This window comes from Pseudoliparis swirei, chromosome 11, assembly GCF_029220125.1.
Source record: "Pseudoliparis swirei isolate HS2019 ecotype Mariana Trench chromosome 11, NWPU_hadal_v1, whole genome shotgun sequence".
Taxonomy (NCBI): Eukaryota; Metazoa; Chordata; class Actinopteri; order Perciformes; family Liparidae; genus Pseudoliparis; species Pseudoliparis swirei.
This window is the reverse complement of record NC_079398.1, coordinates 7,682,543-7,710,445: the sequence shown is the minus strand read 5'-3', so window position 1 is coordinate 7,710,445 and position 27,903 is coordinate 7,682,543. Positions and strand designations below refer to the sequence as shown.

Below are 27,903 nucleotides of genomic sequence, written 5' to 3'. Positions count from 1 at the left end.
ATACATGTTTAATGTATAATATATATATATATATATATATATATATCGTCCATGAGATTGTGTTTCTTCTTTGTGATCAAATTGCAGCGTATTGCTTTTATTTTGAAAATATCCACCGTGCTTTCACCGAGGACCCGGAAACACTCTCGTGTTATTATGCTCACGATGTGTCATCAACACAACACAATTAGGGTGGAAACGGCCAACGTTTGGGGGGAAATAAGAGAACTAGGCTCCTGTGGGCACTTTTGTTAGGGGCCAGTTTAAGACGAGCAGGTAACACTGCGGTTTGTGAGCAGGCTGTCACGAAGTTAACGCGACAGCGGGACTCGCAAACGGGACTCACACTGCCGAGCTACGCCGCTAATCTCCACAGCTGGACCGTTAGCACGCGGGCTAACTGGCGGATTCCCCGTCGCTCCACTTGACGGGACGGGGGGGGAGAGAGAGATGTCCTGCAGCCTGCTGGAGTTCTGTCGGCTCCAGGAGCTCAAGACGGTCCGGGACTACCTGTTCCTGAGCCAGAAACCAGAGCCAGCGGAGGAGAAGAGTCCAACAGGTACGTCACGATGCGGTGGCCCATATCGCTCCCTGTGGAACGAGCACTGAGCGCAACAAAGGACTTGTGGATAAATGTCGTCGAACAAGCGACTAAAGGGTCGAGACCTTTCATTAAGGTGTTGGTTCCAGGTCACAGTTGGCCAAATGAAACCGCTTCAAGGACCCGCCCTCTTTATGCACAGCAGGGCTGTTGTTTTTTACCTCGTGCAATTATGTTCCTTCTAAATGCGGTAAAACGTAAACTATGATAATAAATATTATTATAAATACAACCCGGATCTGACATGTAAGAAAGATGGAGAGAAAAAACGACACAAATTCCTTTTAAGAACAACTGTTCCTAAAGACAACTGGTAACTTGGGAACATCACTTGATGGCCATGACAGTGATGGACACCAGCAGCAGCCAATGGGAGGCCCGGAGGAGACACGGGTCTGCCCTGTGGGGCTATGAGTCACCTAGAGTTATGCAGCAGGAGGAGGACACGAGTACAGCATGGCACTGGTTGTCCCTCAAGTCTTCATTTCATTTCAGTTCAGACCTACAGTCACCACCATGCTGCAGCGCTGGAGCACTGACCCCCCACACGCTGCACCAAGGCGTAATCATGTTTTATGTCTGTCCATGGCAACAGGGTTTCATCCTGGATTTTCGACCACTTGTTATGTCACTTTGTTTTTAAGTCACTATTGAATCCTTGTAGGTTATTCTGCTGCAGCACAACCGGCATCAGGCCTTCCCACTTCATTTAGTTGTATATGATTTTCATTATTGGCATGTCTGTTAATAGCAGTTTAGTTAGTCACTTCTCTTGGAACAAAGGATCACGGTTCATGTTGGCGACGTGTTGGATACCAGAACAAGGTCAGCATGATGTCACAAATTCTCTATTCCCCTTTTTCCCTAACAGAAAATGAGTTGTCCTGGGACTCTTCGGACTGGGAGGCGACATGGGATGGTGGGGAAAACAAAGAGGAGGGAGCCTCTCCTGCCACAACGGTCTGTCCCCAGAACTAAAGACAGTACAATAAACACTGACAATATGGTTATCCCTCATATGGACAGGAGAAGGCCCCCCCCCCCACCACCACCACTGACCTCCCTCTTTGCCCCACAGGTGGAGGAGGAGACCACAGGGCAGAATGCCCCTTGGCTGCAGGACTGTGTCGTGTCCCTGTCGCCCTGCGCCGACCTGCTTGTAGTGGCCCGCGAACAGAAGGCCGTCTTTCTCTCAGGTCAGATACGCACACACGCATATACACACACACACACACACACACACACCTGAGCCGTGTCGATTGACGGTCTGAGATTCAACCGGTTTGATTTGATGCAAAATGGTTGAACTGTTTTTGTCTTTGTGATTATGAAGCATTCTGGTAAATCTAGCTTGTGTTGTACTAGTATTAAGCTATATGACAGCTAGAGGTGAAGGCCTCCAATGAAGCCTAAAATGCTGGATCAGATGTCGCAGAGTCGTCAAGACATTGATAAGGTTAGAAATAATGATTTTATTTGAAATATTAATTTTGTTCTTCAAACAGCTCAAAGGAAGGCCAGTTTTCTAGCTTCTCTCACCAGCATAACTGTTTTCAGCTGCGCTAACATAAAAAGGGTTTTATAGGGGTTTCTAACCCTCTGCTAGTCTTCTAAGGCAATAACACAATGTACCGTTAGAACACTGAAGATTTCATTAAAAACCAGAGAATAGTCATTTACCACATTAATGCATAGAGTGTATTTCTGATTAATCTAAAGTTATCTTCATTGGGAGAAAAAAAACTGTGCTTTACTTTGAAAAATAAGGACATTTCTAAGGTTTTTTTTCTTTTTCTAAGCGACCCCAAACTTTTGAACGGTAGTGTATGTATATGTTTGTATGTATGTGTGTGTGTGTGTATATATATATATGATATTACCCCCCCCCCACACACACACACACACACACACAAACACTCATCTCCCAGTACACACAGGAGTTATATACTTTGCTCTTGATGCTTCCAGCTAAGTGGCGTACAGATGACAGCGGCCGAGAAGAGATGACCTTGGCTGTGTCTTGGACTGGAACCCTTAGCACTGATGAAGGGTAAGAGTCAAACTAGATGAGCTTGAGGAGGATCACAACACAACTGTTGATGGGTAGGCATCGTATCTCAGAGATAAAGGAAGATGACACTGAAATAGAGTGAAAAGGAAAACTACAGTCGGGTCACATTGAAAGTGGACATTGTTTTGACTGTGGAAAACAAATGAAACGTGAGCTCCTGCATAAAGGCCTCTTCTGAGGCTCTTAAGAGAAAGAGACCTGTGCAGTGGACCACAAACTACTTTGTGTGTGTTTTCTACCTGCAGAGAGTGTGTGAGCAGCTCCATCTGTATACCATTAGCAAGCCAGAAGAGGTAAGACATGCTTGTGTAAGAAATAGAGGAGATGCAGAATGCTGTCTATATGTGTACATGACTCTGTGTGTGTGTGTGTGTGTGTGTGTGTGTGTGTGTAGGAGCTCCACGGGGCGCCCCGATTGGACGTGTGTAGTTGTGGGTTTCACTTCCGGCTACGTCCGATTCTACACAGAGGTACCTTGCCGATTTTACCTTCTTTTTTCAACTACATTGTCAGATATTCCGCATCAGGAAGAGCAAATGAAAGAGTCGGCTCTGACCGTCGCTGGTTGTTGTCCTCAGAACGGGGTTCTGCTGCTGGCCCAGCTGCTGCACGAGGACCCTGTGCTGAGGCTCAAGTGTCGCACGTACGAGATCCCCCGTCACCCCGGAGTCCCTGAGCAGGTGACGCGTTGAACACGCCTATCAGCACTGAATGAAAACTGATGCAGAACATGTCTGTGAGAATGATTGTTTCCTGTAATTCATCAGCTGTATGTTTATGGATTTGTTTCATCCGTCCACAGCACGAAGAGCTCAGTATCCTCTACCCCGCCGCTCTGGTCACCATCGACGGCTTCAGCCTCTTTCAATCTCTGCGTGCCTGCCGGAACCAGGTGGCGAGAGGTACTGCTGCTTGTGTGAGCATGTGTGCAAAAAGTGTGTGTGGTTCATCTTAATGCGTATATGCCTTAAATACCGGCTAGCTATAAAAGATGAAATTCTTCGCCAAGACATTTTGAAACCAAATGACCAGCTGTGTTCTTGTCATTCAGCGACAGCAGCTGGTAGTGATGTGATCCAACCTCCCCCCCTGGCCTATAAGAAGTGGGGTCTGCAGGACATGGACACCATCGTGGACCACAGTAGTGTTGGTAGGAGACTTTTTTTGTTCCTACTAGAGGTTGATTGCCCAATGTTTGACTAGATGGGAGCTTCCCCGTTTTTTGATTTGTGTTACATCACAGGGTTAAAGTGATTCAAGGTCATTCTGAATTATTCATCCAGTTGTATTATTCCATAACAAATTTAAATGGGCTGGATGAACAAGAAGCTGTCCTCACTGCGTCGCGGTTTCCTCTTCCTCCCCGTTCTCTCCACCTCTCCCGCTGTTAGGCGTCATGACGCTGTGCGTATTCGACCAGATGAAGAATGCGTCTATCCTGGGGGGGTTTAATGCGTCGGTCAAAGGCAGCCCCCCCGCCATGAGCCGGTATGTCACTGTGGGTGGGGGGCCGTACACCGGCTTCTTCTACGCTGTGGAGGTGAGTGGGATGTGAGGTTGTGTCCCACAAAGAATGACCGTCAGGATGAATCACTCCTCTCTCTGTCTCTCTCTCTCTCTCTCTCTCTCTCTCTCTGTCCGTCTCCAGGGAAGCTCCCAGCCGCTCCTCTCCCACGTGGCCCTCGCCGTGGCCAGTAAACTCACCTCGGCCCTGTTCAGCGCTGCCAGGTGTGTGTGTGTGTGTGCTCGCTCACGTTTTTCTGTGTGCATGTGCGTGTATGTGTGCGCGTGTGTGTAAAACCAAGCGTGTGCGTGTGTGTGAAACCAAGCTTCCGTGTGTGTGTAAAACGCAAGTTATGTATGTAACTGGTTCTATGAATCTTTCCTGACCGCCAGAGGCGGTGCTTAGCACTGGATATCTTCCAGTGCTAAGCACCGCCTCTGGCGGTCAGGAAGGATAAAATAGAACCAAGCTTCTGTGTGTGTGTGTGTGTGTAAAACCAAGCTTCTGTGTGTGTGTGTCACATACACAACTGAAGGCTGAATGCAGAAGTATTGACAACTCTGTAACAGCTCAAAGCAGCCCGATCAATCCTGTGAGTTCCAGGCAGCTCTCTGCTCATGGCAGCGTAATCCATTCCTTCCCCTCACTTACTACTTCATATAGTCAAGTCAAGTCAAGTCTTTTATTGTCAGATACACAGAATGACACAGGGTCAGACTGGGCACTGAAATTCTTAGGACAAGGCACCACACAACAACTATCATAGCCGAACATAATATAACATGACATACACACTGTACAAGAACTCTGAACATAATACTAACATATAATACACATAATAACTAAACTACAGATACTACTATACTCTAGTCTCCCTCAATCCATCATCATCATATTTCTCTTTGTGGACGTGTCATAAGGTCACCTCTCTCTCTCTCTCTCTCTCTCCAGCGGGTGGCTCGGTTGGAACAAGCACAAGAATGAAGAGGAGGCGGTTCAGAAGCAGAGGCCCAAGGTGGAGCCCGTCACGCCTTTGGGGATCAGGTACCCATCATGCAATGCAGTAAAGACCTCTGTGCCCTTTTTATTGATGTTGGAAATACGAAGCTTGTGGATTTTCTTTAAAATCTGACCTCTCCCATCCAGATTTGGTCTCCCAGACTCCCGTCGTCACGGCGAGTCCATCTGCCTGTCCCCCTGCAACACGCTGGCGGGAGTGACGGACGACTTTGGGCGAGTCACGCTGCTGGACTTGGCCCGGGGCATTGCCATCCGCATGTGGAAAGGTGAGGGCGAATAACTTAGTGTGTTTGAAATAGTATCCGTGTGGTGCAGAAGAGCCGCTTCCCGTCAAACACCCGCCGCCTCCATCTTTAAAAACAACACGCCCGTCGATGTTGACCGCAGGTTACCGCGATGCTCAGCTGGGTTGGCTGCAGGTTCCGGAGGAGCGCGGCGATCGGGAGTTCTCGCCCTCTGCCTCCCTTCCCAGACGCCACGCTCTGTTCCTGGTCATCTACGCCCCCCGCAGGGGGATCCTGGAGGTATGGGGGATGCAGCAGGGCCCTCGAGTCGGAGCCTTCACTGTCGGCAAACACTGCAGGTACGAACGACGCTGGGACCGAAGGACGTTCCGAGCCTCAAAGGCATCACAAGCTCAGCAGCTCGTGTGTATTTCCACATGTAGTGCCGTACACTCGGACGCACACACTGAGGACGAGCGCACTCTCTAACGGGTGTGAAACGTGGTTGTTTTGTGCGTGTGCTCCTCCAGGCTGCTGTACGCCGGCTACCGCCTGATGGGGGTGAACAGCGTGACCAGTAAGGGCTGGCAGCTGCACACCCAGCAGGTGTGTCTGCTGGACCCCACCACAGGAGCCCTGAGGACCGTGAACATCCCCTTCCACCTGGCCCTCAGGTTGGTTCACACACACATGGACCTCAGAGACACTTAATAGAGGGGAATACTTTATACTGTATCTCCCTGGTTGTCCCAGACTATTCTTTAGGAGGGACGCGTATCATTCCCTCCAACACATATCTCTAAAGTCTGTCTTCTCTACATCTAACCACGCAGCAAATCAATCCCGTAAAGCACTACTTTGATATACCTTCATTCACGTGGTATTCTCATGTGGAACTATTTCTTATTTTATTGGTTTATGATTAATGTTTTTTGACCGGTTCGCCTCCAAAATGTTAGTTTTGTATCTCAGACTCGGGTTTAAATGAAATAATTTTCTGACATGGTTCATCTTTCGCCCTCTATGTTCTAGTCATATTTGTATTATCTACCTCAGCGATGGACACGTTGTGCTTATTTTTGCTCGACATGTACCAGGGTTCGTACTGTGATGGAAAACCTGGAAAAGGCCTGGCATTTAGAAATGGTTATTTCCAGGCCTGGAAAATAAAATCCCAAAGGTTTTAGAAAAGTCATGAAGTCATGAAGTCTTATATTCATATGCTCCTTTACGCAGTTTGATTAAAAGAATGAACATTTATATTAATATTTATTCTTTTAATCAAACTATTGTCTCTCATTCATTTGTGTCTATATATTTAAAACATCAGGCACATCTTGTCTCAAAAAGATGCAGAAAAATTGGTTCACGCGTTCGTTACTTCGAGACTGGATTACTGCAACTCCTTATTATCAGGCTGCTCTAATAAATCTCTTAGGTCCCTCCAGTTGATCCAGAATGCTGCAGCTCGTGTTCTCACTAAAACTAAGAAAAGAGATCACATCACTCCTGCACTAGCTGCTCTGCACTGGCTCCCCGTAAAATCAAGAATCACTTTTAAAATTCTTCTCTTAACGTACAAAGCCTTGATTGGTGATGCACCATCATATCTTAAGGAGCTTGTAGTACCATATTGACCCACTAGAGAGCTACGCTCACTAAATGCGGGACTACTTGTAGTTCCTAGAGTCTTAAAAAGTAGAATGGGAGCCAGAGCCTTTAGTTATCAAGCTCCTCTTTTATGGAACCAGCTTCCAATTTCAGTCCGGGAGGCAGACACAGTCACCTCGTTTAAGAGTAGACTTAAGACTTTCCTCTTTGACAGAGCTTATAGTTAGGGCTGAATCAGGTTTGCCCTGGTCCAGCCCCTTGATATGCTGCTATAGGCTTATAGCTGCCGGGGGACGTTTAGGATGCACTGAGCACCTATCTCCTCTTTTCTCTCTCCTTATGGATGAACTGGCCGGCGTTTATGAGATTGGAGTGAGACACGGAGAAAATGCAATGTGGTGCTCTTCGCATAAAACATCTTTGATGGGACGTGTCGCGTCTCGGCCAATCAGCGTTCAGATGTCTTCAGCTTTTAGGGGGTTTAGGTTAGCTTGAATGTCAGCCCGCTACATCTACTGCTGTCACGCTGCACGGTGTATCGATACTAACAAAGTACCCGTACGTTAAACACGATATGATTTAGCATATTTTTTGTAACAATACTTCATTAAAAGAGCGCGCGATCAGAGCGCACGCGCTGCTCCGTGTCAAGCTGTCTGCACGCAATGCGCTGCGCAGCGCTCACAGCGAGTGGCGTCAAGTGGCGGAGCTTTAGAGACTTAAAGTCTTCAGCTTAAAAAAAAAAAAAAAGAATTAAAAGATGATTCCAGAAGTGAAATGTTTCAGTTCTTTGTCTCCAAGGCAGACAGTCTGTAAAGTTATGTAACTACAGCTGCTCATCCTGATGAACTGTGTATCATCTGATCAGAGACTAACGGCCTCATAGTGTATAATCAATGCTATGATGGAACCATGTAGTTTCATTAATATCTGGCTGTATTAATACTAATAATACTGCCATTTGTTAAGTGTTGAAAAAGTTGGTAAAAAGTGAACCATACAGATGTTTTATTTATTACTATTATAGATAAATATACCAGTATCGTATTTATGGTATCATATTGTTTTATGGTAATGTATCGAATTCTGGTATTATGATATTTATGGCAGGTATCGTATAGAAGTTATAATGTTAGTGACAGCCAGGTAGAGGCAGAACAGACTCAGGAACAGAGTCATGGCTCAGCAGAGCTCACGAGTCCTTGTTGTTGCCAAAGAAAGGGAAGTTGGTTTATGAATGACTTTAACCATATGATATATAATGACAACGCATATTTTTTATTACTATCATTAAATCATTAATAATATTTCTACTTTCTACAATTTGTTGTAAAACTACCAAAGTTCAGCTACAAATATTATTAGATTAATCAATTAGTTGCAAAAAATTGTTGATAATAATTTCACTTTAAATAATTAAAAAACATTGTATGGTTCCAGCTTCTTAAATTTGAAGATGTGCTGCTTTTCCATTTTTCCTAATTTGAATGATTTTTAAATAGTGTTATACTTGTGTTCGCCAGTAGGGGGCAGTAGCGGGTTTTGCCATGACTGGTGCTGTAATTCTTGTCTTAAACAAACAAGTTAGACCAGCGTAACACAGACAGTGACGCAGCTGTTGATGCGAGTCTCTTGGTGTTTACTGGTGAGAAACGTACATAAGCACCAGGCACGTGCACAGACATTTTGGGTGGCAGGTGCTCAAACTAAAAAAAAGGGCACCCAATGCCAAAAGAAAATTCTGACACAGTTGAAGCATAAGCAGCAATACACTGATGATGCTGTCCTCAACCTGCATTTCTTCTGGGCAGCATCAGACAGCTAGCTTACATTTTCTTTATGAATAAAGATGAATTATTATATCGCAACAACAGTACAAGCATTCTGATTGGCTAATGGGTCATCATGCCAGCCACGTATTGCCCTCCTCGCTGGTCTGATACAGATCCGTGTTGCCCTCTTACGTCATTTTCAAAATGAGCGATATTGATAGACATCAACAGCCAAGAGCAGTGGTCCTCAAACTAAGGCCCGCGGGCCGGATACGGCCCGCCTCCACATTTGGCCCGGCCCTCTGAACAAGAGGCCTTATGATTTTTTTTTTCAGTCTGGCCACGCAAATCCTAGACGAGCCCCTGTTGAATAGAACGGAATAAGAATTCTCTCTCTCTTTTCTCTCTCTTCTCTCTCCCTCTTTCTATTCTCTAAACATAACTAACGTCAGTAAACAGCTGGACGAGGCTTTGAAATCAGAGTTTTTGTTTGTTTATTTTTTTAGGAAACGTCGGACCAGTTGTGACGTCATGTTTTCAGCAGAGCTAATGTTGTAGTTGATTTATCACAAAACAACGTCAGGGAACAAACACCATCAGGGCCTGTGTGTCTGGTGCTGCGGGTCAGAGGAGAAGGAGGTGCAGCCGTTCGGTGGCGCGAGGAGACTTGCGCGGAGGAGGAAGTGGAGGAGGAGGAGGGAGGAGCGCGGCGGGGGGAGGGAGAGGAGGGGGGGTCTCGTGAGAGCCGCGGAGCGGGTCTAGGCGAAATTCTCACAAGAACTCAAATAAATGCCCCGTCGGATATTAAAACACATTTGGGGGGACAGGGCTCCAGACTGCGACCAAATGGTCGCATTTTGCGCCTAAAATTAGACACAGTGCGAGTAAATTTTTCATCAACTCGCGCATGCGCGACCAGTAAATTAGCAGATTTCTTTTTTTTGTTATGAAATATTTTTGTTGCTGACAAACTTGTTCTACTCTTCAGCCCACTATAGTTAGCGGTAATGCCTGAATGACTGGTTTGCTAACCGACATTAACTCCAGAAGAAGAAGAAAGGAGACGAAAACCGAAGCAGAAGGCTGGCCTGTGTGGGGGGGGGGGGGGGGCTAATGTGTGAAAAGAGGCGCACCGTAGCGGAGACGCAACGAGGGCGAGGGCCGTAGAGTGAGAGATCAGAGGGGATCCTCACCACCGAGCGGCGTCCCCGTCCCCCGAGTTGAATCTTTGGGTCAACTCAGCCGACTCTCGCATGTCTGAGCCCCTATACACTGTCGCTCACGGTAAACGCATTCGATCGGGAGCGCGCGAGGATTTTGATAAAGTTAGCGGAAGGATCTAAGTGACAACATCCGGTTTTGCAAAGTTAGCGGAAAGAACCACGTGAAACAACATCCGTTTATCAAAATAAGATGTCGACAAATCATACACTAACATATAAAAGTAAACAATGAACTGATGTATCTTTATAGATCATTTCTGAGATTTAGCTTAAATTATGCTAACATTAAAACATTTTTACTGGACCAAGGAAGAGTTTATAAAATTAGTCAGACTTTTGTATGTTAAGAAAAGTCCTGTATATAGATTTCCCAAGAGTTCCAGGAAATGAATAATGCAGATGTGTTCCATACATATCTGAAATCCCTACAATAGCAATCAAACAATTTTAATGTATCAATTAGGACATTTTCAAAGTAAAGTCCTAAATGTTTAAAGAAATCTGTAATTTCTTTAATGTTTGAGTTGCTTTATATATGTATTTCCTCATAGTCCTAGGCAATAATGCTACACAATAAATAGAATGCTTCAATCGACTCGGTGATCGGTATTATCGGTGATCGGCAGATACTGATTTCAGTGATCGGTGATCGGCACCAAAACCTGATCGGTGCATCTCTAATCATAACATCATCAAACCCTAGATGGTATTGAAAAGAGAACGTGCTGCATAGTAATATTTATTTTTGATTCCGTTTCCTAAAAGAAACTGCTTTCTATGAATGCATTCAATCAATGGGTGGGGGGGGGTGGTGAGAGTGTGCTCACCCGTGTGCGCGCATCACGGCAGAACTTCGATGTCGGTGCGCGCATCGCTCTGTCACGCGAGCCGAGAATTGTTGACGGGGGGTAGACGAAAATTACAGAGTGGCGGGTGGAGATTTCACCCTGTTATAATGGTAGGGGAAACACTGGAGTTGATAAGCGTGTCTTCTTGTCTGATCAATACACAACAGTGAGGTGCGTGAATGGACAGAGCGGCCAGCTGCTGATCACTCACTCAATAGCTCGACCTGCACGAATAGACGGTGGCTTGCAGCAAACATTTTTTTGGGGGAGCACCGAAGACCCATTTTGACCCAGGAAAAACCCTGTCTGCGCCCCTAAATTTTCTGCTTGCGCCCCTAAAATTTTATGTTAGGGGCCACTGTGCTCCTAGTAAAAAAAGTTAGTCTGGAGCCCTGGGGGACTTGATGACCGAGAGAGTAACTTTTATTCTTAAATACGGATGAATAAAAAAACATGTGTCTCCAGCAAAAAGGGCACTTTACTCATCCAGGGCAAAGGGGCTGGTGCTTGAGCACCACTAGGGCTCTATCTGTGCACGTGCCTGATAAGCACCATATATATATTAATGTTATGTTCGCTCGCTTTTATATTTTGACAGTTATTAACTGTGTAGAAGTTAAAGTGAAGACAGTTAATTAAGACTAGCGCCGTTTAGCTAGCGGATGTTAATCGCGCGCTAGCGTTTTAGCACCATTGTACAATGTCTGCTGGCCTGAGAATTACATTGTTCCATGAAAGATTAGATAGTTACATGTTGTGTCCCGTGACAGATATGAACAGTAGTATGCACACATAAGTACATATATACATATACAACACGTACATGCATATAAAGTTTAAACAGGTTTCCTGGTGGAAGTCACTTCTTGTCAGTGCCTTCGATCTCCGTGACCGTCACCATGGAAACATTGTCACATGACATGTATGTACTCTGGTTCTGTGCTGTGACGTCGCTAGTGTCGCTAGTGACGTCACGGAGCACCGAACCAGAGTCTGTATATAGAAGTGATTTGCAGCAGGAATTCAGTGTGTGAATCTCACAGAAACCCCTCCACCCCTTCTCCATTCAGCCACTTCCTGGGGTGGGGGCCTCTGATGGGAAATCACAGACAGGGTGGGTGGGAAGGTATATTATATATTATTGCTTATTGGATAAAAGAGGAACAAAAGGAATTAATTTCTAAAATAATTTAGAAATTAAAGAAATTAAAAAAGTGTTCAAGTGCACAAAATTCAGGAAGTTACTTGATTTGTAGAATAGTGTAACGTGGGACTTGTTAACCTGTGTGATTGTCGCTCAAGTCGGCCGTAGAGATTTCTCTGAATGGGCCTCGCTCCTATTCACACCTGAGCCCATGCAAAATAAATATTACTGAATATTTCAAGGTGTGGCGGCCATATATATATATATATACACTACCGTTCAAAAGTTTGGGATCACCCAGACAATTTCTTGTCTTCCATGAAAAATCACACTTTTATTTATCAAATGAATATAAAATATAGTCAAGACATTGACAAGGTTAGAAATAATGATTAATATTTGAAATATTAATTTTGTTCTACAAACTTCAAGCTCAAAGGAAGGCCAGTTGTATAGCTTATATCACCAGCATAACTGTTTTCAGCTGTGCTAACATAATTGCAAGGGTTTTCTAATCATCCATTAGTCTTCTAAGGCGATTAGCAAACACAATGTACCATTAGAACACTGGAGTGATCGTTGCTGTAAATGGGCCTCTATACACCTCTGGAGATATTTCATTAGAAACCAGACACTTCCACCTAGAATAGTCATTTACCACATTAACAATGTAGAGAGGGTATTTCTGATTAATTTAATGTTATCTTTATTGAAAAAACAGTGCTTTTCTTTGAAAAATAAAGTCATTTCTAAGTGATCCCAAACTTTTGAACGGTAGTGTATATACACATCTATTATATTCTTATTAGAAGGGTTTGTGGGCAATGACTTAGTCAGAGCAGAGGACCCCCACCCCTTTGTCACCTTTTTCACCCCATATGAGTTTGCAGGTATGCATACAAATAAACTGAATTGAATTGAATTGTATCCACTGAAATTTCATGTAAATTTGGTTTCAATTCATGAAAAGTCCTGGAACTCCGTGAGTCAACATGTGTGTGGACCCTGCTGGACTCACTGGACTCAACAGCAGTGACTATAAGTACTAAGCAAGGTTCTCAAAGGTCTTCTTCTACTCACTAAAACCACCTTTTCCCGTTTCAGTGACAAGAAAAGCGAGCGCGCCAAGGACATGCACCTGATAAAGAGGCTAACGACTCTCCTGAGGAGCAGAGGGGTGGAGCCCGGTAAGAGGAGGTGCAGCTGAAGGGAGATGTGAGATGGGGTTGAATCTCTGCGCCTACTCGTCTTTTTTCCCCCCTCCTTTTCAGACATTTTGGAGCGCGAAGCCAAAAGTGTGCTGCTGGATATCAAACATCCCGCCATCAAGAAGCAGGTACACACACAGACACACACACTGACTCACACCAACCTTTGTGGTAGTCACACTCCTAACGGCCTTCCCTTCCTTCTAGGCTTTGGAGTCTCTGCTGTCAAACAGGAACGCTCCCGTCTCCTGTCTTACCGGCGTCACGGCCGCCCTACATGAGACTCTGAAGCAGCAAGGTACTGCAGCGGTTTGTTATTAAGAAGACGTATGAGCACCGTCAGTGTAAAACGTTCACGGGCGTATCGGCCAATGGTTTCCATCGCAGACCCGGAGGAGGTGGATGAAGCATTACTGCAGTTCTGCTCCTCGCAGCTGAAATTGATTCAGCTCTACACCGACATCCAGGAGCTGCACGCCGGGGCCGAGCGAGAGGCCTCGTCCGACAACGTGAGGGCACGCCATGCTCGCGGAACAGCTAATGACATGATAACATATGATAGGCTGACATAAGGTCTACGATGCAGCGGCCAATCAGTACAGGGTTGTTGCTACGTGGTCATCATCACTACTCGTAACTACGATGAACACTTAAACGTGGAAGACGTTTACATATTTCTTGGGGGCAGTTTTTTCCCCCACTGACTGAAATCCAGGAGCGTTTAAAAAGAAATTGGGGGCACTTTTTGAAACTTTTGAAATAACTTTTAACCGTTGTTCAAAAATATTTATTTATTTATTATAATATATATATTTATTTATATGCTTCCAGTATATGAGCAATTATCATAAAAATGGCAATAATAAGATTATTAGGCTACGGATTCAAAGTGTTTTATTAGATTTTCTAAAATGAAAAACAAACAGAAAACATAAATCAGACAATCATATTAAATTTTATTCTTATTTTTTTCTGGTTATTTATTGTTTTTAGCAACTATTAACAATTAAAACTTTTCTTTTTAATTAAAGTAATAAGTTTCTTTAATTATATTTATCTTTTTTTTTTTTGGTGCACCTACCTATACAGGAAGTACAGATATAGTCCAGGCAAACTAACTTTTGAAATGGGAAAAATTGCAACAGAATTTATTTTTGCACAGAGGTCTTCTATGAAGTGTCCTGAATAACATACTAAAAGTCCTAAGAAATTAATGTTGCGGAAATAGGTTAAATATGCAAAAATCCAAGATGGCCGCCATAAATCTATAATGTCTCATATCTTCGCTATCACAAGAGATATTTTAATTATTTAAAATACTATTATACAGTTTTTGGACATAAGGAATCATTTAGAATAGGTTACGAGTTGATTAGATGCAATCGTCATGGAAAAAAATCTGATATGACCACCAATTGGTCAGTGGCGTGCTGCAACGCAACACCAAAGAAGAACAGAAGCATATTCCTAAAGCAAAAGTGACCGCTGCAGACATTGCTGCTGTTGGTCGCATCAACATTCGATACTTCAAGATCACTCCAGCACTACCATCTCTTACATATCTACCCCTTGTATTGTTGGAGGCAGAAGATCCAACAGCACAGCTAGATGTCTTATGGAAGAGCTCACGACTCCTTCATTCTCCAAGACCAGCATGGGCTGGTATGATGCAGATGTTGCATCATTGTCAACACCCAGGAAAGGCCTCAACGGTGTTCTTGCCAATGATTTCAATTCAGTATATTTTAAATAGCCCAACATCACAAATTTGCCTCAGAGGACTTTACAATAGACATTCCTGAGGAGCGTAAAGACGCACGGAGGCCTGACATGAGGAAAAAGCATGACCGAAACTCAACGCCTACTGTGGGTCATGTCCATACCAGCAGTCAACATCGCCAATGGCATGACGGCCCAAAAAGGAGTCAATGTTGACCGATCAAGAGAAATTGGGGAAGATATTCCAGACTCCTTGGTCGGGGTATCTGTAGAAGAGTATGGCTGTGTCTACTACCGGACACTTTACGAAGGACACTGCAATACAGTGACATCTGTAGTGCACTGCGTGGCTGATGAGTCTGTATCAAATGGAACACTTACGTTAACCACTTGGCGGGAGTGACGGACGCAGATCTGCTTGCGATACCCGCGAAACTTAAAGTGACCAAATGAATGCACTTCTTGCCCTCTTTGTGTCCCTTGTTTACCCCTTTCTCCACCCCATGTGGAATTTACGGTCCACCCCATTTACGGTCTGTAGCTTCGTGGTCTACCGCTTGTGCTAACGTAGCCATCTCGTCCGCCATTGTTTTAGAAATAAAATGAAAAGCTGGCAAAGGGCTCCTCCTCTTCCGCTACGTAGCCAAGATGGCGCCCGTTTAGGGCGAGTAGTGTCCATCGTTTACACTGCATGTTTTGCCCGTTTACAGGGCACCATCCGGGTACTTTCAGTGCACTGAATTCTGATGGTTGTGTCAGTGTGGCGCCCGAAGCACTGAAAGGCATCCAAGTGCTCAAGTGTCCGGTAGTAGACACATCCCATGTCTTCAGGAAAGCTGACCAGGCCACGACACCTGGATCAAGATCAACAGTGGAGGTCAAATGACAACCTGTAACGGTGGATCCACAGTTGATAATTCAGAGGTTAATAACTATAGGACAGCGTTCAGAAGATGTTTTATCCTTATTCAAGTATGAGCTCTGCACTCATCCACCTGCACTGTTTGAATTAGCTGCACTCCCCCTGCAGGCAAATAAGGCAACACTGGCCGATGTGCTCTGGAGTTTATGAAGGGAGAGCAACGAGAACCCAGTGCAAATGTCTAGTATGTACTAGATGGTGGTGTTCTACTTCATTGCATGCCATGACCAAGCTGATCTACATCTGACAGTGTGTGTCAAATGTACGTTGCGTACGTCACACATACGTATGGAGCTGCTGTCGTTGTCTTTTATGGGTACAAAGATGAGTCCGCAACTAAAGATGCTAGACAACTGAGATGAACAGGGGCTTGTGCTGGTGTGACAAGACACTTCGTGGTGACATAATGATTCAATCAAAGAAAGAAGATTTCCTGAACACCAAAGCAAACAAGCAGCGATGCATCCATTATCTAAGCGACAAGCTGGATGGAACTGGCTGAAGCATAGATCAGGCAACGCACGACGGCGTTGCGTTAATTGTTCAAACAGCAGTTGCTTCTGCCCAAACAAAAGACACTGTACTGATCAGGGAGGACACAGACTTGCTGATTCTCCTACTGCACCATGTCAAAATGGACGCACACATGTTGTTCATGGCACCGGAGCCGAAACAATCCACCAAGTAGAAGAGAGTCTGTTGCATAAAACAATCCAGGGAATTGCTCGGTCCTAAACTTTGTGATCACCCGCTCTTTGTCCACGCAATTTCAGGCTGTAATACTACCTGTCGTCTGTTTGGTCTCGGGAAGGGCGTGGCACTCAAGATAATCGAGAATGACCCCGTGTTCTACAATCAGGCCAAATGTTCAGTCAATCTCATTCAGCAATGGAGGCAATCATTGCAGCAGGAGAGAAGGCATTGGTGTCAATGTATGGTGGTGCCGAAGTCAAAGGAATAGTCAGCTTCCTATACCGGTGGTTCTGTGACAAGGTTTTAAAAGTCACTGCCGCCATGGAATCCCAAAGTCTACCACCAACCTCTGGCTCCTCTTAGTATCACAGCCTTTGTGTATACTATTAGGCAGTGGTGTATAAAGTACCCAAAAGTCATACTTGAGTAAAAGTAAAGATACTTGACTGGAAAATTACTCAAGTAAAAGTAAAAGTCACCTCTGAGAATACTACTTGAGTAAAAGTATGAAAGTATCTGATTTTTTTTGTACTTAAGTATTGAAAGTAAAAGTAAATGCTGTTAATAAAAAAAACAAAGGGTCAGAATTTTGAGAATTATGAAGTTTATTTGTTTTGGTGCTGTGGCCGCCATGAACAAGGAGTATGAGCTTGGATGAACTTAGCAATATATGAATACTATGAAATTACTAAAATATAAAAACACGATTAACACAGAAAAAAGCAGAACCAAAATCATCACTTTAAAGTGAAAAATGTATTATTCATCTTCAAAAGAAGTTGATTTTCAAAATGGACAGATTTCAGTGTCGCTCTTCTGGGGCTGAAGACGAGTCCTGCGATGCTGAAGAGCCGTTCACATGGTGCAGGTAGAGTGTGTCTAGCTTCACAGACAGTGATGCAGGTAGAGTGTGTCTAGCTTCACTGGCCCTGATGGTGCAGGTAGAGTGTGTCTAGCTTCACAGGCCCTGGTGCAGGTAGAGTGTGTCTAGCTTCACAGACAGTGATGCAGGTAGAGTGTGTCTAGCTTCACAGGCCCTGATGGTGCAGGTAGAGTGTGTCTAGCTTCACAGGCCCTGGTGCAGGTAGAGTGTGTCTAGCTTCACAGGCCCTGATGCAGGGTGTGTGTCCTGCTGGCGGCCCTCACAGGCCCTGATGGTGCAGGTAAGTGTGTCTAGCTTCACAGGCCCTGGGTAGAGTGTGTCTAGCTTCACAGGCCCTGATGGTGCAGGTAGAGTGTGTCTAGCTTCACAGGCCCTGGTGCAGGTAGAGTGTGTCTAGCTTCACAGGCCCTGATGGTGCAGGTAGAGTGTGTCTAGCTTCACAGGCCCTGATGCAGGTAGAGTGTGTCTAGCTTCACAGGCCCTGATGCAGGTAGAGTGTGTCTAGCTTCACAGGCCCTGATGCAGGTAGAGTGTGTCTAGCTTCACAGGCCCTGATGCAGGTAGAGTGTGTCTAGCTTCACAGGCCCTGATGGTGCAGGTAGAGTGTGTCTAGCTTCACAGACAGCAGCACAGTTGGGAAGCATTTCAGCAAGTCAACGTGATCCACGTCTCCATCCAGCTGTTTGCTGCTGTCATGTGCTTGAGATGAGGTCCTCTTCATCAGATGAACTGGACCTGGTGGCGTCACTTAGCTGCAGGGAGGGTTCTTCCATGTGCTGCTTGATGTCGTCCATTCCTGAAATAAAGTGAGAGTATTACAGACATGATAGAATTAATAACACTTCCTAACATGTCATGACCCCAACCTAAAGTTTTGTCCAAAATAGTTTGTTTTAATTTGAGGTTTATACATTTAGTTTCATGCACTGTCCGTGCATCCAGAGTTGATTTGTGAATATGTACTTGTATCTCTGTAGTTAAACACAGCAACAGTCCCAAATCAATATCGTCGCCATTACTGGACCGTCCTCTTATAATATTAATACAAATAATGATAACAATAATAATGCTGTAATGATTAGCATTATATTATAGCTAAGACGACTCAAATCAACAAATTCTCACAACTGTCAAGACTTCTTCAGCTCATTAACTCGCTAGAGATCCGTCTGCTCCACTCACGCTAATTGTCTCATTTAATTGACGATAGCTAGCGAACGTTAGCCTAACATACAACATCGTGGGACAATCAGACACCTGTCTCCCCCCCTCCTGCCAAAGATATAACTTACTCCAATCCTGAGGACAACACTGCTAGATATCTTAACAGGTTTATGATGACTAAACATTAACGTTGCGGCTCATGGGGTTAATCTTAATTTACCTCAATGTGTTTCCTGAGGTTGGTGAGTTGTTGAAGGCCATATCTCCGTAGCTTTCGGTCGGCATAAGAGGCACTTCATCGGAAGAAACTTTCACTCCGACAAAGAAAGAGTTCGCCCAAATATGGCCACGGACGTTGATCTTGGTCCCGTGGTTGAACGAGTAGCTTCCATTGCTGCTCCACATGAAATGAGTCGTATCTGTAGCCGCCGCTAGCATCCTGGGCATCACTGGGAAGAGAAACGGCACGCGCAAGGACCCTGATCCCCAACCTGGTGTTCGTGCTGCGTTCAGGTGCGCTGCGGGGTGTTCCACAACAGTCCCGGATGTGCTGCGTTCAGGTGCGCTGCGGCGTGTTCCACAACAGTCATGATGTTTCTCATGATTATTTTTTCCCGTAGTAACGTAACGATACTGTTTCAGGAAATGTCAAGTTTTCATTGCAAAATGTAGTGAAGTAAAAGTAAAAGTAAACAGAAATATAAGTAGTAGAATAAAGTACAGATACCCAAAAAAACTACTTAAGTAAAGTAACGAAGTACTTCTACTTCGTTACTATACACCACTGCTATTAGGTTATGGAATAGGAAGATGCCTGCATCAATATGAGCCCAGAGGACTATGGATGGAACGTTGTTGACGGGCGATATCTGCCAATACAGATCGACCAACCAGCCGCTTCATCAGAACTGCTGGATGTCAACTGTCATAGCTGTAAAAATGACAACCATCCGAAAGGTGCACATGCTGAAAATATGGCCTGCCTTGCACAAATGTGTGCAGAGAATGCCGTGGTGTAAGCTGTACCAACTCAGTTACCAGATTTGTCAAATGCATATGATGACGACGGTTGAGTTGGACCCATTCCAACAGTGTAACATCTACAATGATCAATCACTGTATTGACAATAGTAGCATGTTGTGTCACCTTTCTGCTATAATCTTCATGTGATGTGTAGAATTTATGTTGATGAGTATGTTACTAAAGTTCAATGTAGTTAATAAACTACAAAATACTTACCTGCCTTGATTATATTATACAATTTAATTAAATGAAATGTCATATCAGTGCACATATATATGCTAAGAAATTGATTTTTGGTGGCCATATTGGATTTTTTTTCCATGACCATTACATCCGATCAAGTCAAAACATACTCTAAATGATTTCTCATTTCCAAAAAATGTGTAATCGTATTTTAAATCATTCAAATGTCTCTTATATGGAGATATGAGACATTGGCTGTGTCTACTACCGCACACTTTACGAAGTACACTGCAATACAGTGCACTACAATTCAGTGCACTGTATTGCAGTGCACTGCGTCGCTGATGAGTGCTGTCTCAAATGGAACACTTACGTGAACCACTTGGCGGAAGTGACGGACGCAAATCTGTTCACGGCACCTGCGAAATTAAGCCGGGAGTGACATATGCAAATCTGCTTACGATACCCGCGAAACTTAAACTGACAAAATGAATGCACTGCTTGCCCTCTTTGTGTCCCTTGTTTACCCCTTTCTCCACCCCATGTGGAAACTGCGATACCTCCACAATCGCTGCAGGAGCCTCCGTGGTCTACCGCTTGTGCTACCGTAGCCATCTCGTCCGCCATTCTTTTAGAAATAAAATGAAAAGCTGGCGAAAGGGCTCCTCCTCTTCCGCTACGTCGCCAAGATGGCGGCCGTTTAGGGCGAGTAGTGTCCATCGTTTTACACTACATTTTTTGCCCGTTTGCAGTGCACCATCCGGGTACTTTCAGTGCACTGAATTCTGCTGGTTTTTTCAGTGGCGCACTTCGAACACTGAAAGTCAGTGCTCGAAGTGCTCAAGTAGTAGACACCGCCATTATGTATTTATGGCGGCCATCTTGAATTTTTGCATATTTAACCTTTTTCCGCAACAGTAATTTCTTAGGACTTTTAGTATGTTATTCAGGACACTTCATAGAAGACCTCTGTGCAAAAATAAATTCTGTTGCATTTATTTCCATTTTTAATGGTAAAATTGGCTAAATTGCCTGGACTAATAGGACACACACAACAAAGAACAGAAACAAAACACTATTTAACTATCATAATTATTAGAGGAAGTTATGGGGACAACATTATATTCCTTCGGGGCCGTTTTGCCCTTTGCCCTCGTGTATTTCCGACGCTGTCTCCCACCCAGCAGGACTCCCTCGAGGGCATAGAGGATGAGTTGTCCCGCGTCGGCCCCACCCTGCAGCGCTACGCCCAGCTCACCGCCAGGCCGAGCGTCTCCTTCGCCCAGGACTCGCCCGACTCGCCCCTGCCGGCACAAGCCTTTCTCTCCCAGATGGAGTGCACCGACGACGGCGGCTTGAGGGTCACCCGCGGCTCTGACACCGAATGGAATCATCTGGGTACGGCAACACATGTGTACACAGTGTACGACAGTTATCCGAGCACATAGCACGACGCAATCGCGTTGTGTGTGGCGCACAAGGATCGAGGACGAGGATGAAGCGTCTGTCTCACACAAGTGGAATTCTATTGCTGTGTTCCTCCATGTGTACAAATAGGATGGGCAAAGTTTAAAAGCTTTTTAATAGACAGAAATCTGACTAACTTTGCTCTTGTGTGTCCTTTCCAGGGAGCTTTATGTTCTGGGGGTGTCTGTGTGGAACGAGCTCTCCCCATCAAGTCTGTGACACCCTGCAGCAGGCCGGCATCAGTCCACAGCAGCTCCTGGTAAGATGGAGGAAAGGATTGGCTGAAATTAAGCTGAGTTTTGCTGATGGAGGTAAAAGTAAAAGGCAAATTAAACGGCTGGTGAATTGTGACAAATAAATGGCCGATAATTATTATGATGTATCCTTTTTTTAAAGAAGGGGTGTGACAGCTCTCCATCCTTCATTAAGTATTTTAGTGGAGGCGTCTCACCCCTTTGATTGCTCATTCCTCTCCTATCTCTGTCTCACCCTTCTCTTCCCTTCAGTCTCTGTTGATGAGTGTGTGGCTGCAAAGAGAGAAGGAGGTGCTCCAGAAGCCAGAAGAGGCCGTTAGAAATCTGCACACGCTGCTCATCGCCCTCAGCAACATGGAAGGTGTGTGTGTGTGTGTGTGTGTGTGTCGACCTGTTTGCAAAAGTGTTGATCCATTTAAAATACGATGGAGAAGACCGTCAACGCCTCCTCTTCCTGGTTTCAGGGGCTGTCGAGGAGTCGTGGGACCCCCAGTCTGTCTCCCCCTGGTGGCAGCAAGTCCGCTGCACGTGCATCCAGTCTCACAACGCCGCCGCCGCTCTGCTGGCCGCCTTCGTCGCTCACCGCGCTGCCAAGGCGAGCACCATGAGCCGGGCCGACAGCAAGGTAGGGGAAGTCTCACGCAAACACACACATGCAGATGTATATCAGTACACACACAGGAGTGTACTTTTTATTTACCCGTTGGTACTGCCCCACCTTCTTCGCAAACACTGTAACTGCTTCTACTCGGCATAATATCAGCTACAGAAACCACTCACAGACTCCGCCCCCGCGTTCTGTGTTCTAGTTGCAGTCGGAGTGGGAGGCGGTGTCGCTGGAGCTGGAGCAGTGGGTGGTGTGCGTCCGCCAGCTGGAGGACGTGCTGGTGCTGCAGACCCTGCTGCTGGTGCCTCCTCCTCCGGGGGCAGCAGGGGGCGCCGCAGCACAGTGCTCCATCAAAACTCTGCTGGAGGGAGGCACAGGTAAGCTGTAAAGAGGATCCTCGGGGATCGGTGCAGGCGGTTCTTTCTTGTTAGCTTTGCCTCAATGTGAATTATTATCTATTTATTCTTTTCACTTCTCTCTTATAGTTTTATTCTTTTCTTTCTACCTATCCAAAATCGGAATCCCTGTGGCAAGTCCGAAAAGAATGTATGAGCAAAACATGGATGCTTTTCATCCTGTTAGAACACAGTGTATTACACGTCCCGGTCGTTCCAGGTCCTTTCTGTGTGGAGTTTGCATGTTCTCCTCGTGTCTGCGTGGGTTTACTCCGGGTACTCCGGTTTCCCCCACCATCATAAAGACATGCACCGCAGCCTCACCCCGGTTCGTATGGATGTGAATGAATGTTGGTGGTGGTCGGAGGGGCCGTAGGCGCTGATTGGCTGCCACGCTTCCGTCAGTCCGCCCCAGGGCAGCTGTGGCTACTGATGTAGCTTACCACCACCGGGATGACTGTGTGTGTGTGTATGACTACTGGACTCTGTAAGCGACTTCGAGTGTCTAGAGAAGCGCTATATAAAATAAATTATTATTATTATGAGTATTATAACAACAAATAACTGATCTTAAAAATTAGGGGGGAAAAAGAAAAAAAAGTAAAGATATCTTTTTTTATCAGCTGTAAAAAACAAACAAAATGTTTTATTGTTATCTAAAACGGGGGGGAAAAGGATAAAACAATTTAGATCGGACTTATGAAATGGATCCCCAGAATGTTTTGTTCCCACCGCTCTCGGTGCTTGTGTAATATTCCGGCTTCATAAAACAGTTCTTCTCTTTGTGTCGTTGCCGTCGGTTAAGGTGGCATCGCCGACAGTGTCTCCAAGTGGGTGTTCAGACACAACCTGGCCCCCGAGCGACTGAAGGAGATTCTCCAAAAGAGAGAAGACAAAGAGGCAGATGACCAACCGGAGCAGAGGGCGGGAGGAGGAGGAGGAGAAAAGGAGAAGGAGGAGGAGGAGAAGGAGAGCCCAGAAGTCTCAGACAGGACAGCAGGTCAGGACTGTGGATAAGAACTTCGACATTGTGATGGCTAATGTCGTCAACGGCCTTTGTAGATTCCTACAGCATGACCCGAGGACTGTGAGGACATGTGTCTTCCCTCAAAGCCCAGGCTAACCGGCCCTCTGTTTTCCAGAGCTGCTGGTGGCCGTGTGCCAGCGGTTCCCCCACTCGCTCTCACCAGACCTGCTCTTCGCCCACTGCTGCTGGGAATATGTCGTGCAGTGGAACAAGGACCCTGAGGTGCACACACAAACAAGCACACACACACACACACACTTATATGTGTTTTTGTTTATGATGGTTCAAAAGTAAGAGATAGCCATTCAATGTTTTCATAACCAGTGTTTATATTCAGGTTGCTGCAACAAGCCTCTCTCACCAAAGTGAGGAGAGGGCAGGTTTTCCTAAATCCATGAAACATGGATGACAAACATCCAATCACCTTTTTGTTCTTACATCTGGACCTGCTCCTCTTCCTAGGAGGGCCGGTACTTCTGGTTGGCTGTTGAACATTTGAAGCTCGTCTCCAGTCCGTACATCCAACTAGGTGAGGAGCTCAATGTCTCCTGTTCTTCATGATTACTACGCGCAGATATTTAAATACAATAACGTCTAATGCATCTAATGATTAAATATAAATATGTGAGCACTGTTATTACCAGAAGTGACGTTAATCGGTCGCCGACCTTCTGAATGACCGTCACTCGTGTGTCTCTGGACTCTTTTGCATCTTCCTCTCAGGCATTTCTGCGATGATGTGGAGCACGTTCATCGTCAAGCGTTTCTCAGCTACAGCCTTCCTAGCGGAGAAGGTAGGAAGTACACATGGAGTACACATGGAGTACACATGGAGTACACATGGAGTACACACGGAGTACACATGGAGTACACATGGAGTACACATGGAGTACACATGGAGTACACATGGAGTACACAGGAAGTACGCATGGAGTACGCATGGAGTATGCATGGAGTACACATGGAGTACACATGAAGTACACATGAAGTACACATGGAGTACGCATGGAGTACGCATGGAGTATGCATGGAGTATGCATGGAGTCGCTTTAAGTACACATGGAGTACGCATGGAGTACACATGGAGTACGCATGGAGTACGCATGGAGTACGCATGGAGTACACATGGAGTACGCATGGAGTACACATGGAGTACGCATGGAGTACGCATGGAGTACACATGGAGTCGCTTTAAGTACACATGGAGTACGCATGGAGTACGCATGGAATATGCATGGAGTCGCTTTAAGTACACATGGAGTACACATGGAGTACGCATGGAGTACACATGGAGTACGCATGGAGTATGCATGGAGTATGCATGGAGTACACATGGAGTACGCATGGAGTATGCATGGAGTATGCATGGAGTCGCTTTAAGTACACATGGAGTATGCATGGAGGACACGGTGTGTCTGAAGGCCTCGTTGAGTCTGCATCATATAAAATGTCCCGCTTCATGTCTCCAGGTGGGGAAAGCTCCCAAAGACCGACTTTGTCGACGGGTAAGTTCTAAAGATTTGACCCGATGGTCTTCGGTGAGTTTCAGTTCCAGCTGTGAGCTCCACGTTTTACAGCTGTGTGTGTGCAGGACGTCGGGATGGGAGACAAAGCCGTGACGTCGTTCCTGGGCTGCTGCGTGGAGCTGCTGCAGATTCTCATGGAGGTGACTGCAGTGTTGGTTAAAAATCCGAGCCATTTGTCTTTTATTGATTACAATGTAAGTAAAGAGGCTCCGGGGGAAGCATGGAGGAACCTACCACTACTAACCACACGCACACTGACGAGGAGCCAGCTGCTTGCAGGCAGGATGTGTGTCTGATGGGGTTTCTCCTCAAAATAGTTCAAGAATTCTTACAATTCACTCTAGAATAAATGAACATTCAAAAGAACGGACTTTTAGGGATACATTATGTTTAACAGTTGGATATAATGGATCCCTAAAAGTCTATTCTCTGTGCATGTGCACTGGAGGCTTCAGGTTTCCCAAATCACATCCGTGTACTGAGGGTTGCAAAGAAACCCCCCCCCCCCCCAGCAGAATAAAGAGAGAATGGCCTTCTCGTGTCCACCTCCCTGCACATGCATGATGCTGCACGGTGAAGCTCAAACATCACTGAGACGGAACGATGAGAGTGGAGGCGACTCCTCGCATGTGTTTCATCTGCACTCGACTGCTTTGCCTGTGAACGAGCCCACAATTTCCACCCCCCCCCCCCCCTCCCTCACTGTCTCTTCGGGCGCTTTCCTTCACGCGCAGGCGGACTCTGCGGTGGAAGACGTGGCCCCCCCGGAGTTGCCCGTGGAGGAGTCGTGGTCCGGCGCCGAGGGCCCCGCCTCCCTGGCCGAACTGGCCCTGGAGCAGCGGGGCGTCCACTTCCCGCTGGTGCAGCACCACTGCCTGTTGGCCTCCCTGCTGCACGCCGCCATGACCTTCAGTCTGAAGGTCAAACCACTCAGCCTGTTCGACAGCAAGGTGAGCGGATGGGCCGGAGTGACGGTGTTCATTTGTTGTAATGCTCATTCCGGCCACAAGAGGCTGTAGTGCACCACTGAAGCAGTCATGTTTTGTTTTTTATCTTAAAAAATAGTGACGCATCATACATAGATACTGAATTATTAATTATTCATCTTCTGCAGTTCTGAGACCGGCTCACATTCTGCTTTCTCTTCTCTCAGCAAGTTGACACACTGATATTTATTTTATATGATATGCCCTCTTCTTCTTTTGTATGTGTCCCTATGGTATTACAAATGTTATGAGATATTCTTGTGGTTAATATTCCAGTATCATGACAACACGAAACCAACTTTGTGTCTGCATATGAAAACATTGTTTCCAGCGTAGCGATGACAGATGGACTCGTGGCGTCATGTTGTGTGTTGTGTCACAGGGTAAGAACGCTTTCTTCAGAGATCTGACGACCATCCAGTTGATGCCCAGTGGAGACATGGACCCCGGGCTGGTCTCCATGCGGCAGGAGGTGAGAGGAGGAGGAGTCACATCTCGCGGCTAAAGAGGAAATGAAGTTGTCTTTCTCCTGAGCAAACGGTTTGTTGTCGTCTCATTCCATCTCTCCCACCTTGCTGCTCCGGCTCAGTTCCTCCTGCGGGTGCTGACCGGCTGGGTTCAGGCTTTAGCCGATCCTCCCGGCTCGGCCCCGGGCTCCACGTCCCCCCCTCTGCCTTCTTCCGGTGGCCCCAAAGCCGACTGGTGGCCCTCGCTGTGCCTGGAGCTCGGCTCCCTGCTGCAGGTCAACCCCGACATCCTGAGGCGGCACATCGTCTGCGAGCTCTACAACCAGGGCCTGGACCTGCGGGCCGAGGAGGCAACCGGGCTTTCTTTGTTTCAGACATAATACACATGAAAACCTTGATGCTGAGCACAGTGTTTGATCCTTCATCCCGATGCTCTGACCGGGCTCCGTTTGAAGTGTGTGTCTCATCTCCTCCCCCAGGTGATGCTGGAGGTGGAGGATAAGGACGTGCTGGGCTCCCAGCTGCTGGTGCTGACGGGCCAGAGGCTGAGCTACTCGTTGCTCCACAGCCAGAGCCAGACGCAGGCGGCCATGGAGCTGCTGGCCCGCCTGCCCCCCACCCTGTGCACGTGGCTCAAGGCCATGGTGAGGCACCCCAACGATGTCACGTGACACGTTCGAGAGACATTTGATATCCAGAATGTTAAAGAGGCGCCCTGAGCCTCACGTCCTGAAGTCAACAACATTACTGGCTGCAGCAAATAATGACACGTGGATAAAAGTACCCAAACTCAACGAGTTTTAGAAGGGGACCAGATCCAGTCAGACCCCCGAGATGATTAGACCCGGTTCAGCATATTGTGGACCCAAACAGTCCAGCAACGCAAAGCCCTCTAACTGTCATCAAAAATAATATTCTTGGAAACATATTACATAAATAATATGTAACAGGGTTCGTACGGTCATGGAAAACCTGGATAATTTATTTCCAGGCCTTTAAAACTCCTTGAAAATATATTCAATCCCAAAAGTTTTGGAAAAGTCATCGAAATGTGTAATATTCATATGTTCATTTACGCAGTTTTGATTAAAAGAAAAAAGATTTATATAAATATGTATTCTTTTAATCAAACTATAGTGTCATTTAAGAAATACACAGAGATTTCACAAAAGGTTTGGTCATGGAAATTTGGTTTGAAGTTATTGAAAGGTCATGGAAATCCACTGGCCAACTGTGTAAATAATAATGAAGGCTTTGAAATGCATCTATTCTCCTCCTGCTCGGCGCCCGCCAGCGGTTGACTCTTGTTTTGTCCTCATAGCTGATTCGTTGTATAGTATCAGCAGAACGAAGGCAGCGA

At 45.8% G+C, this 27,903-nt stretch overlaps 1 protein-coding gene across 5 annotated transcripts in view; it reads left to right on the top strand.

Moving 5' to 3' along the window:
- The first annotated feature begins 163 nt into the window (after window positions 1–163).
- Window positions 164–27,903, top strand: part of rab3gap2 (RAB3 GTPase activating protein subunit 2 (non-catalytic)) — a 28,572-nt gene continuing 832 nt past the window's right edge. Inside the window, exons 1-34 of one of the 5 annotated variants that reach the window (XM_056426072.1) lie at window positions 164–559; window positions 1,473–1,561; window positions 1,680–1,797; window positions 2,570–2,651; window positions 2,918–2,965; window positions 3,067–3,142; window positions 3,251–3,352; window positions 3,475–3,574; window positions 3,724–3,822; window positions 4,064–4,212; window positions 4,321–4,400; window positions 5,128–5,220; window positions 5,323–5,462; window positions 5,584–5,779; window positions 5,951–6,094; window positions 13,123–13,205; window positions 13,290–13,354; window positions 13,434–13,524; window positions 13,614–13,735; window positions 21,002–21,212; window positions 21,443–21,540; window positions 21,788–21,896; window positions 22,000–22,160; window positions 22,345–22,519; window positions 23,343–23,537; window positions 23,680–23,786; window positions 24,027–24,093; window positions 24,288–24,358; window positions 25,034–25,069; window positions 25,156–25,284; window positions 25,825–26,040; window positions 26,459–26,548; window positions 26,666–26,893; window positions 27,023–27,187. In XM_056426072.1, coding sequence (XP_056282047.1) covers window positions 451–559; window positions 1,473–1,561; window positions 1,680–1,797; window positions 2,570–2,651; window positions 2,918–2,965; window positions 3,067–3,142; window positions 3,251–3,352; window positions 3,475–3,574; window positions 3,724–3,822; window positions 4,064–4,212; window positions 4,321–4,400; window positions 5,128–5,220; window positions 5,323–5,462; window positions 5,584–5,779; window positions 5,951–6,094; window positions 13,123–13,205; window positions 13,290–13,354; window positions 13,434–13,524; window positions 13,614–13,735; window positions 21,002–21,212; window positions 21,443–21,540; window positions 21,788–21,896; window positions 22,000–22,160; window positions 22,345–22,519; window positions 23,343–23,537; window positions 23,680–23,786; window positions 24,027–24,093; window positions 24,288–24,358; window positions 25,034–25,069; window positions 25,156–25,284; window positions 25,825–26,040; window positions 26,459–26,548; window positions 26,666–26,893; window positions 27,023–27,187 — 4,044 coding nt within the window. In that variant the 5' untranslated portion in view covers window positions 164–450. Of the gene's footprint in view, window positions 560–1,472; window positions 1,562–1,679; window positions 1,798–1,985; window positions 2,058–2,569; window positions 2,652–2,917; window positions 2,966–3,066; window positions 3,143–3,250; window positions 3,353–3,474; window positions 3,575–3,723; window positions 3,823–4,063; window positions 4,213–4,320; window positions 4,401–5,127; window positions 5,221–5,322; window positions 5,463–5,583; window positions 5,780–5,950; window positions 6,095–13,122; window positions 13,206–13,289; window positions 13,355–13,433; window positions 13,525–13,613; window positions 13,736–20,998; window positions 21,213–21,442; window positions 21,541–21,787; window positions 21,897–21,999; window positions 22,161–22,344; window positions 22,520–23,342; window positions 23,538–23,679; window positions 23,787–24,026; window positions 24,094–24,287; window positions 24,359–25,033; window positions 25,070–25,155; window positions 25,285–25,824; window positions 26,041–26,458; window positions 26,549–26,665; window positions 26,894–27,022; window positions 27,188–27,903 lie in introns of those variants that run through there. The other 4 variants (XM_056426073.1, XM_056426071.1, XM_056426076.1 and 1 more) reach the window with 4 other exon arrangements.